This window comes from Amblyomma americanum, chromosome 3, assembly GCF_052857255.1.
Source record: "Amblyomma americanum isolate KBUSLIRL-KWMA chromosome 3, ASM5285725v1, whole genome shotgun sequence".
Lineage (NCBI taxonomy): Eukaryota > Metazoa > Arthropoda > Arachnida > Ixodida > Ixodidae > Amblyomma > Amblyomma americanum.
The window spans coordinates 164,695,679-164,706,775 of NC_135499.1; the positions used below are offsets into that span (position 1 = coordinate 164,695,679).

At 42.3% G+C, this 11,097-nt stretch overlaps 2 protein-coding genes across 2 annotated transcripts; one reads left to right on the top strand and one right to left on the bottom strand.

Moving 5' to 3' along the window:
* Positions 1–1,856: 1,856 nt before the first annotated feature.
* On the bottom strand, positions 1,857–4,756 carry MED4 (mediator complex subunit 4). The gene is made up of 6 exons (XM_077658654.1): positions 4,658–4,756; positions 4,349–4,467; positions 4,165–4,280; positions 3,372–3,516; positions 3,141–3,278; positions 1,857–2,082 (listed from the first exon to the last, which is right to left on the bottom strand). The coding sequence occupies exons 1-6, from the start codon at positions 4,723–4,725 to the stop codon at positions 1,913–1,915; spliced, it is 756 nt and encodes a 251-aa protein (XP_077514780.1). The 5' UTR covers positions 4,726–4,756; the 3' UTR covers positions 1,857–1,912.
* Positions 4,757–4,970: 214 nt separating this feature from the next.
* Positions 4,971–10,784, top strand: LOC144125352 (uncharacterized). Its single transcript, XM_077658659.1, has 8 exons — positions 4,971–5,179; positions 5,271–5,378; positions 5,481–5,558; positions 5,766–5,827; positions 5,937–6,176; positions 6,717–6,789; positions 6,990–7,139; positions 10,602–10,784. The coding sequence occupies exons 1-8, from the start codon at positions 5,106–5,108 to the stop codon at positions 10,768–10,770; spliced, it is 954 nt and encodes a 317-aa protein (XP_077514785.1). The 5' UTR covers positions 4,971–5,105; the 3' UTR covers positions 10,771–10,784.
* The last annotated feature ends 313 nt before the right edge of the window (positions 10,785–11,097 follow it).

Sequence of the window (11,097 nt, forward strand, 5' to 3'; positions counted from 1 at the left end):
GAAACCAAAAAAAGCGTGGGCTGACAGCAGCACAACGAATAGGACTGAGATTTGAATGGAGAAATGATGCCATCAGATGCTCAGGTCATCAAGGAGAATATATCTTTCAAAGGGTTCAGGAATTTATCAATACAGGCCCTCGATTCCAAGAAAATGGAGGAAACTGAATCCTGTCAAGCACTCCTAGCAGAGGCAAATGGGACACTTGCACAGAGATGGAACAACTGATGGATGTAAATGAAAAGCTAAGAGAGCTGGCATGCAAGTTCGCATGCAAGGTGTGCCCAGCTTGCAAATGCTAGTGGTCAAATAAGCAAGCTGTTCTATGCTACTCAATTTGTGGGCTTCACTAGTAGTTTCCCATGTACCTGTACCTTGCTCCATTTCTTATTAGATGCTTGCACAAGAGGGAGGCATACCATTAAACAAAATAGTTCTCTTATGAGGCATGCACACCTTAATTGTATGCCAAAGCCGGCTGTTAGATTTGACAATAGACTTTTTGTTTGCAAAAAATGAGACTAGACACATGCCCATTTTGGTATCTCCACTTAAGCATGCACTGCTGCCTGTCCAGTCCGGACCTGTCTCTGCATATATATTATCTGCCGATAAGCCAGTTTTCAGTTGGAAAGCTGAAGCCTTTCTTGTCATTAGAGCACTTGCCACACCTGGGTTGGTATTATATTAAATATTCCATTTTTGAATTTCCTGACCTTTGCCTTTGGCTGAAGCGACACCAGGCCCTAGGCTTCAGCCAATAATCAAGAGCTAACATGCAGTGTGATGTGACTTCAGCCAATGTGTAAGTGACCCCAATGAGGAAGGGTTGGAAATTAAAAAAAAAATGGCACAGAATCATTATACTATACTTGCTGCACCATGGTGTCACCTGCCAACACTTTAACTATCACACCAGTGCACACTAGCCTTAGTCGCTTTGGGACGTTAAACCCCCATAAAGTAAAGTAAACACCAGTGCACATATGCAGACACAGACAGCGAGGAGCCTGTCTGATACCTAAAGGAGCCACAAAATTTGAGCTGAATGCTCTAAAGTTTGATTTCAGTCCCCACAAGTTTAGAGGTCCAAAAATTGCTCCCAATCAGTAGCATCACTGGTTCATGCTCACAAGACCTAGTTCCAGTTGGTAGACTATTCTATGAGCATTAATGAGTTTGAGAACCAACAACGTGACTTCCATTCTATAAGTACAGCGACTTAAGTTTAATCTCACTACTTCCAACAGTTCACTGTGCAGTTTTCATTTGAAAGTCGCACGAAGGTTTGCTCAACTGCTTCTTTTAGCTCGATAGCAGTCATAGCAACTTCTATATGTTTGACGGCATGTTTTGCTGCATTAAGTACTAGACAAAAGGAGCAGTCTTCAAACTGCTGCTCTCATTTCAACACATTCAATAATTTTCTTGGAAGCAAGCAGTGCCATGGCCTGAACCAGGAAAGTAATTTTTGGTGGGCATTTTGCACTATTTTGTGTTGTACTGTAGCCATTTTCCTATCTTTACACAAACAGCCTCTATAGCATGGTAGTGGCATTTTCTAGTGTGGCAGTTAGGCACAACAATCATTCAAATATCTACAATGTGGTAAGCCCATAAAGTACATTAAATGTAAGGCTGACTTCCGAAACTATGAGCAATTTAAAGGGTCCAGCTTTTGTTAGTGCAGGAAGCGTAATGCTCTATTTACTCTATTATGCTCTATTATTAGGTACTACTTGGCACTGTTCTGCACATATCGTGGTGAGTGCAAGCAGGTTTCGAGCCAAGTTCACTGTGCATGCACCACAGCACGTACGACACATCAAATGAGGTCGGACAAGGAAGGCACACCATTGCAAGTTGCTCACATGGTGTTTGTTGATATGTACAATAGTGAAATGGAGTCTGTTCACTGGCTGTCACTGGAAGAGCTGCTAGAAGAGTCCGTTGACATGACTTCAACATCTTCGTTTTCTTTGTTTTTAGCATCCATGCCAACAGAGTTGTGGTTGCTAGAGATAGGTGGCTTGATATCTCCGCCAATCTGCCATGAAAATGACTGCCCAAGTGGATTCTGGTCTGAAACAACAGTAGAGCAACAGAGTTACACATTTTGCTTCAATGTATTCGCATCATGCATCAAATGTGTTGAATGGTCATTTGGGGAACCCTTCATTCTACCACACCACCAAAGCCAAGTAAGGGACTGATGTTAAAAAAAAAAAATGAAACGGCTACTACTTGCACAATAATGGCTAACATCCATGGGTTTGTACAAACTCGGCAAGAACATTGTTCCATTTTAAATGGAGGACGTGGAATATACGACAACCGGTTAATACTCCAATGTTGATACTTTATTTGCTGGAAACAACAAGATTGGACTCTAACCATTTATTATCTCAAATACTTGCACCAAAGTTAAACCAAAATTTTATACCACTTCAGTCGCAAAATTTTATACGTTGCATCATCATGAATGGAGCAGCACGAGTATCAATAACAGGAAATGAAAATAGCTTCACTGGCATTTCAGCACATGAATAAACAACAAAAGAGTAGGTCATATAAGCTGTAGAACTTGAACATGTCAAGTCTCCTGTATACAACTGCACTTCTGAAACTGGATTCCAGCAGCCCAGTGACTCATCATTTTCATTTCATGTAGAACTGCTGTGGCACTATTTGCACAAAGTACGTCCACCCTATGGTATGGCATGTGGATGGCTCCAGATTTATTTTGACCACCTGGTGTTCCTTGATGTGCACTGACATCATATAGCACATGGGCATTAATGCAATTTGCCTCCATCAAAACGTGGCCACCATGGCCAGTATTTGATCCCGCGTCTTGTGCTCGAGAGCCAAATGCCACAGCCACAAATCCATTGCGGCAGGGCTTTCTCACAAGTGCAACAAATGCAGTGTACTAAGCATGCCGCTGCTTCTGCACTGATCTAAAGTGAGTTGCACTAAGGAACTGCCACACACTGTACTGCCACAAAAGGTAGCAGGATGAGGCAAGTCAAAAACTAGTTCTGGAAGTGCAGGCAGCTTTATCTGCGCAGGGTTATCTCCCAGGCCAATCAATGGCAAGAAACTGAAGTAAGCAGTAGGGAGATTTTAAAAAATCTCACCATGATGACGAGCAGCATTGAGATCACCCAAGCTTCCCTGTGGCTGAAGGGGTGGCCCCGAGAGAGGAAGATCACTAAGGCGACCAAGGTATCCCTGCCGCATCTCTATGTCTGTCGGGTATGGTCTTCTCGGGTCACCTGAGTGCCACGGAGAACCGCACAAAGGTCACCACAGGAATGAGGCTTCCTCACACAGCAAGTAAATACACGGCACTGCGGCCAGCTTGCTACCTTGCTGCCAGTTGTGTGGTGCGGCCACCGCGTTGCTGGCACTGATGCGGTGGGCATACTTGATGAGCTCCTCCGAAGAGACTGCCCTCGCATTTGCCTTCTCAATGCTCTGCAGTTTCTGCTTCGCCTGGTAGATTGCTGTTGACTGAAACAGGACAGTTCAGAAGTTATGGCGAGCATCGTGTTACAGAAACAGGAGGAGGCTTGTTGTTAAAAGACGGTACATGCCCACTGGGGGATCGGCCAAGAATCGAGGCATAGGTCGCTATACACCTGTGCGTTTCTTTTGCCTTTATTATGCACTGTACAGGCCTGTTGCATGTCCACAGCATAATAAGAAAACAAAACTTTCTTCCCCTTCTTTTTGCACAAGGCAAGCATACGACGTTCCAAATGACTAGCACGACTTAATTACATCATTTTTACATGAAAGTATTGAGCACTGGAGCACGCCGCGAAAAACAGACTGGCAGCTGACGCCGAGGAAAATCATCGCCTGTTTATTCTAAAGTCCACAAAGAGAAAGACCAATGACAAATTCAGAAGCAGAAGTAATTACGCGATCAATAAAAAAATATGTGCCAAGTACACACAACGTTGATGCGCGCACGGCAGCTTGATAAACGAGTGACACGCAAAGGCGGCGCACTGCTGAAAATCTGCTTTTGTTCTCAAGCACTGAGCATGCGGGTGATTTTTTTTTTTTACCGCAAAAATACTTGCTACACAGCCGATGCGTTGACAATAGTCATCGCTAGAATGAATTGTGTGTCCGGATACAGAAAGAACGTACCAGCAAATGTTCCGCTTCTTTGAGCTGCCACTGCAGTAAGTGAATGTCGTGGTCCTGCTTTTCCACTTCCTCCTGAAGGCTGTTGATCGTCTTCTGAACTTCTGCTTGGACTGCGGCTGAGCGGATGAAGCATAACAATTTGACAACCTTGACAGTACGGATCGCGTCGATATGACGGACTTACCAATCGCCAGCGTTTGTTTGAGCTCTTCGTCCTTCGCAACCAACAATTCGGCAAGCTGGCTGTGCTCTGCTGCCGACAGTCGCTGATTTTTGGGAGCGATAATGTTCTCAAAAAGCTCTCTGAAAGAAATTGACGGATTTCAGGCAAGCCGGGAACTGTCATCGTTCAACACACGTTTCGAAAGCTGCGCAACACTTGAAAGAAACATACAAACTTTGCACATATAATATCACGCGCGATGCTTAGAAAGAACAAGGAGCAAACAGCTAAGCTTAAGCAGACGCCTCACAAAAAATTATTCCCACGTACTTGGCAATTATTTCGATATCATCAACCAGTCGAAGCAACTGCTCGCGCGTGCTCTGGGGAGCTGCCATATTTGATGCCTAACCACATTAAAAACGAAACAACTCTAAAACAATCGTGGAAACGGTAACGAAACTGACTGAAGAGAAGAAACAATATAAGCCATTCTGCGGTGATAAAATTAAAAAGTGTGTTATTACACAGCAAACTGCAGTAAAACATGCTGTTAGCAAAAACCTCCCAAAAAGTAGAAACCAATTTTTTTGTACGAAACTAAAACAAACATTAGAAATGTATTAAAGGCCGAAACTGTATAAAGTTTGCCACACGGAGAAGCCGAATTCAGTGAGAAGTGTGACAGGAAGTCCTGTGTGTTGACATCGGGTAGAGTTCTGTCTCGGAAAAATACGCAGCTAAGTTCGTTAATAATTCGTTAGTAGACGTATTTACCATGAGCAGTGGTCTTCGCTATCAGGTTCCTGCGGCGGCTGCTGGCTTCGACAGTTTCAGGAAGAAAGATTACAGGTGCGCAGAAGCGACGCTTGGGGTTACGCACTTCGCACGTAAGTGGGACGTTTGCTCTGGTTAGGCACTCAGCTACTGACGCCCTTCGCAGGCCTTCGGATTCGGAGCACTCGAAGCATAGGGACGACCGGGAGGATGGCCCATCGCACAGCAACTTCAGGCGACCCTTGCCTGATATGGCAGACAGCTTCATGGCTAGGTGTGTGTTATTACACAAACATCAGAAAAGTGACAGTGATCACCGTGCTACGAACGGATGGTGAGAGCTTTCTCGTGTTTCCTTTCTTTCTTTTAATTCCAGGAGAAGGCAAGAACGAGAGAAAATAGGCGCCCAGGGTGTTCGAAGCCTGTGGGGTGAATCCCCGGAGCGGCCAGTTCAGTAAGTGCGCGTTTACATTTCTTTTTTAAACCTACCGCTATGGAGCGCTCAAGTGTGAAGCGCGAAACCCGAGATCTTTTGCGCAAGCATGATCATAGGTTTAGATATCGTTCGTGCCGGGCTTTCAGAGCTTCTTTATATAATTCTCAGTTTGTAAAATTTCTACGCATACTGGCATGTTTAACTTTGTCATCAATTTCGTTTCAGGCCAGACGACGATCAAAACAGCAAAAAGAAACAGTCTGGCGACTCACCTGACACTGGCAAGAGTGAGTTCGACACCAAAGCAATGTTTTCTTGATTTTGATTCACACATCTTTGAGGCTGCGTCTCTTAAACCCCGAACTTAAATGTTTCATTTTGTCAACGCAATTTCAGAGAGCAAATCAAAGAAACGTAAACACAAGCACAGCAGAGACTCCTCATCGCACAAGAGCAAGAAGCGAAAGAAAGAGAAGAAAAAGCACAAGAAGAAAGAGTCAAAAAAGAAAGCCAAGAAACACCACAGGCGCAAGAGCAGCTCCTCCAGCTCATCTAGTTCTTCAGACTCTGAGGGATCAGGCAGTGGGAAGCACAAAGCTGGTGACAGTGATTTCGAGATGTGGGTTGACAAGCGAAGTGAGTGCTTGAAAATCTGAAATGCTAAATCCTTGAATCCTACTTCTTCTCTTTTCCTATTTCTTTTCTTTTCTTCAGGCATACACAACAGGTCAAACAAGTTTTTCAGATTAATGCTTAAGCTCTTGGTGCATTAATTCTTCCTAATTGTCTCTTGTTTTCAGGAATACATTTGAGGGCACTTCTTGTTGCCAAGATCATCACAATCTGGCTAGGAGTGACATCTATCTCCCTCAAATAACCTATTGTTTTTTGTGCTGTTTTGTTTTGGCCAGTATTTAAAATGCAAAAGTGCTCCTCGAGTTGTTTCGTGCTCACAATTTCTGCGGATAAGTAAGCTGCACGTTGGAGCACAGAAGCATGTGATGGTACTGCCTTGACAGTTTCGTTGTTCATCGTTATGGTATCGCAAAGTATGTGTGTGGTATACGTTGAGGGATTTGTTTTGCCACCTTATATTATAGGTAACAGAATATTTCTTTTAAATGAAGGCATAGCATAAACCACTTTTCCATCTTTATTTTTTTTTCACGGTTTTAGGAGAAGATGCATCAGACGATGATGAGATCATTGGTCCCCTACCAAAGCAGCATGTTCAGCTCTCTGCCAAAGAGTAAGTGTGCCTCGGCTGATCTCTGTTTGTGAAATGCTCTCATCATTGCAGCTCTCTGGTGTCTGTGAAAGAATGTTACTTTCTTACCTTGTCCACGTCTGCCTGTGATATCTTGTCCACATGTGTTTGTGTGGGCAGTACAGCTCCTTGTTAATTTGTATCATTGAGTGATTACAACTTGCATTAATTGCAATTTGCAGCTACGGCAAGGCCCTGCTTCCAGGAGAGGGTGCAGCGATGGCAGCATATGTGGCAGAGGGAAAGCGGATCCCAAGAAGAGGAGAAATTGGTCTCACCAGCAATGAAATTGAGTCCTTTGAGTCTGTGGGCTATGTCATGTCTGGTAGCAGGTACGTACATAAAGAAGGCAGCAAATCAACCCATATCAATTGTGCAATTGGTGCATTTTCATGTGTCTTTCGCCGAGCATGCTATATGCGAGCAATTAGGGTGCCATACAACGAATTCCAATCTATCATTGCTTTCATTATTGAACAGCTTGTATAAACTAAACTTTTGAACATTTCAGATCTTTATAGTCATATCACTCTAATAGCTGGGCTCTTTGCAGTTATCACCTCATTTTTTGGTGGGGAGAGCCATCTAGAAACTGAGGAGCATGTTATTATATGGACACTCACTGCAGTGACGTTTAAATTTGTCATCATCATCATCATCATCATCATCATCATCATCATTTATTATACCCTTAAAGGCCTCTGTTGAGGCATTACATAAGGGGGGGGGGGGGGGACAAAGCAAATGCAACTAAGAATAATACGTTAATACAACAAAACATAATGCAATACAATAAAATGAAAAACGATACATCACAATACAACGTTGGTCAATAATGAAGGGCACAAGGCTGAATTAGGCGGTAACAACTACAACAACAACAAGAAAAATAATAAGTTAACTGGGTGAAGTTTGAGAAGTGTCTTTTATTCAGTACAGTGATTAATTAATGCCTGTCGAAATTTAGTAGCGTCGCGCTCGTTAACAATGTAGTCGGGTAGCAGGTTCCAATTTTCTATTGCAGTTGGAAGAAAAGATTTATTAAATGCCAAGGTCGATCCATGTATACGTTGAATGCTGAGGAGGTTAAACGGGCGGCGCGATGTTCTGATGGGAGCTAGTAATAATGTGTCACGAAGATCAGGAAAATTGTAATATAACTTATGGAAGAGGCAGAGTCGTGCGATTTTCCGTCGGAGCTCTAGTGGCGGGATGTTAAGTGAAGATTTAATACTGGTGATACTGCTGTGTCTATTGTAATTTGAGGATATAAAACGGGCTGCTCTGTTTTGAACGGCTTCTAAGGTGTTAATTAAGTATGCTTGGTGAGGATTCCATATAGCCGCTGCATAATCAAGTATGGTACGGGTGAATGTTTCGTATGCTAATTTTCGAACAGAAGGAGGGGCTAGGTACAGGGATCTTCGGATGAGGCCAAGTGATTTTGATGCTCTAGATGCTAGATATAAGATGTGTTCCGACCAGGTTAATTTGCTGGAGATGGTGATTCCAAGGTACCGATATGATTGGACTTGGGTTATCGTGTTTGACAGGAGTGAATATGCAGATCTGATGTTGGAACGTTTTCGCGATACTTGCATGAATTGGCACTTTGAGACATTCAGCTGCATAAGCCAGTCGGAACACCACCGTTCTATTATGTGTAAGTCGTTCTGAAGCGATAGTTGATCCCTGTTAGTGACAATGCGACGATAAAGGATGCAATCATCCGCAAAAAGCCGAATAGTGGATGAAACACCGGAAGGAAGGTCATTAATGAAGATTAGAAAAAGAAGTGGGCCAAGAACGGAACCTTGGGGAACGCCAGAGATAACGTTAGTAGTGCCTGAAGGATGATTGTCGATTACTGTGTATTGGGAGCGACCTGTTAAAAAGCAATGTATCCATGATAAAACGAGAGGATCAATGGACAGTCCGGAGAGTTTAGACATGAGGCGAAGATGGGGCACGCGATCGAAGGCTTTAGAAAAATCTAAAAAGATAATGTCAGTTTGGAATGAAGAGTCCATATTTAAGTGTGATGTCAGGTTTGGAAGTTTGTGACCATGATCTATTATTAAGCTGCATGTGGAGATGCTAGTGGATACCTCTGCATTTTATTTCTTTTAGTTCTGGGCACTCAGCTGTTTGAACATCACTGTAAAGAAAGACAGTTGTAGGCCACAAATTTTCTTGTCAAGATCTGATTATTTTTGTTTCTTGAAAAAAAAACGACTTGCCCGGCTAAGCCAAATAAATTCCTAGTCAAAAATTGTCATCACTGATAGTGCAGAGAAGTGAGGAGTTTTCTTTTTTTTTTTTCGAAATGAGCCAAATCCAGACATTGAATTTCAGCTGTAATTGTAAGTTGTCTTATAGATATTCCTTTTGAAAAACTATCAAAATTAAATGGGCCCCATAACTAGCATTTTAAAGCATATCACATAACAAATCCCAGTGTGTGTCTACGGATAAAAAAGCTTCCACGTTTTTCTCGGGTTCTGTCAAGGTAGATGCGACTTATTTCGAAAAAAAAAGAAAAAAAAAAGTTTTTGGTTTTGTTGCCATAGGCAGTACTTGACATTTACACTATTTGCTCCCTTAAAAATGCTTTTATTAGTGAAATCTGCATATTAGGTGACCTTGTTGAATTTATCAACTATATTGATAACCTGTCCAGACTAACTTCGTGTTGGAGTTTATGGTTCCTTGAAGGAAATAGTTTTTACTACAAATGTACAGAGGCTTTTGGTCATTTCTGGCAAATAATGACCAAAGCTGTCACATACAGTTGCCAGTTTGGACAATCAACGCACTCACGATAGGTTTTGTGACAGTAGCTGCGACATCATAGGACGGTCTGTCGTGATGTCATTGTTGGGTTGAAACCCAGTTTCAGTTTCCTGGTTCTTGCTTTTTTTTTAATATTTCTACTTGGTATTTTGAAAGACGTTTTTTTTTTGTACCGGAGTGAGGGTCCACTAAGGAATGTGATGTGGTTACCGGATTCTAAGATGTAATGTAATGTCAGTTTTTTTTTGTATAATGAAAAACATTGTGCCAGAAGTGTCCGTCACCACATTACTGACTTCAAAAATACTGTGAAATATTTTTGACGGGAATTTTTCTATCAGTGGACACTCATTTTTATGTCTTTTGATTCTGCAAACAAGATTGCTAAGAGCAGCGATGACCACAGGCCAATGAAAATAACAAACGGGAAAGCAGTGCTGTCCCAGCTGGAGAATGTAATCTTTTGGCTCAGGATTTCAGGATGGTTGCATTATTTCCGTGCTAACATGCACATGCTTGAATGTGTTCTCATGCATGCATACATATTAATGAATATGTGCAAGGGCTGCTCCATTTGTCCGTGGGATAAGAGCGCCACTTTTCGGCATTGTCTGTTTACACCAGAAGGCAGTCTGGAGAGAGTGTGTGTTGTTAATAAATTTAACAAATACCCTTGAAAAGAAAGCACCACAATGCATTTGATAACAGCTAGGTTAATTACATTGACTGATATGTGGTCATGTCGAAGAAAGTGCCGGTAATGCCAGTTTCAACATGGAACATTTCATCATCTAATTTTGTATTTAACTAGATATATTATGCCTGATTTTGACACTATGGAGCAACATGTCGTTTTGACCACCATTGCAATATGCAGTTTGGTTATTTGTCAATTCCTTTGATAGACCCTTGGATATGCAGACATTGAGCATGTGTTATCTTTGTCTTGTAGACAAGAGAAAAACATTTCTGCAGTACTGTTTCCTTTATTTTTTGGGCAGACATCGTCGTATGGAAGCTGTGCGTCTGAGAAAGGAAAACCAGATTTACAGTGCTGACGAGAAGAGAGCCTTGGCCATGTTCAACAGGGAGGAACGCCAGAAGAGGGAAACGAAGATTTTGTCTCAGTTTAAGGAGGTCATTAAGGCCAAATTACACAGCGACAGATAAAGAGCACAAACATATTTAAGCCTCTTTTTTTCTTTCTAAGGGAGGGAGAGAGGGCATTGAGGCAGGAGGCAATTTTTCACATGTAATCAACGGAAGACCAGAAACATTCATTTATCACAAGAGTCTTGCACAAGAGTGTTACCCGCCAGCTTCTTTTCATTACAAATACCCACATGTACAATAAAATATATAACTTTACCCACCCCCATGCTGACTGTGCCTGAAATGAATTACTTCTTTAATGCCTTTGTGCGCAGTTTTTAGGCGATCTTGGTTGTTTTGCGCGCGTAACTTGCATAATCTATCACGCCATTTTAACCTAAATCC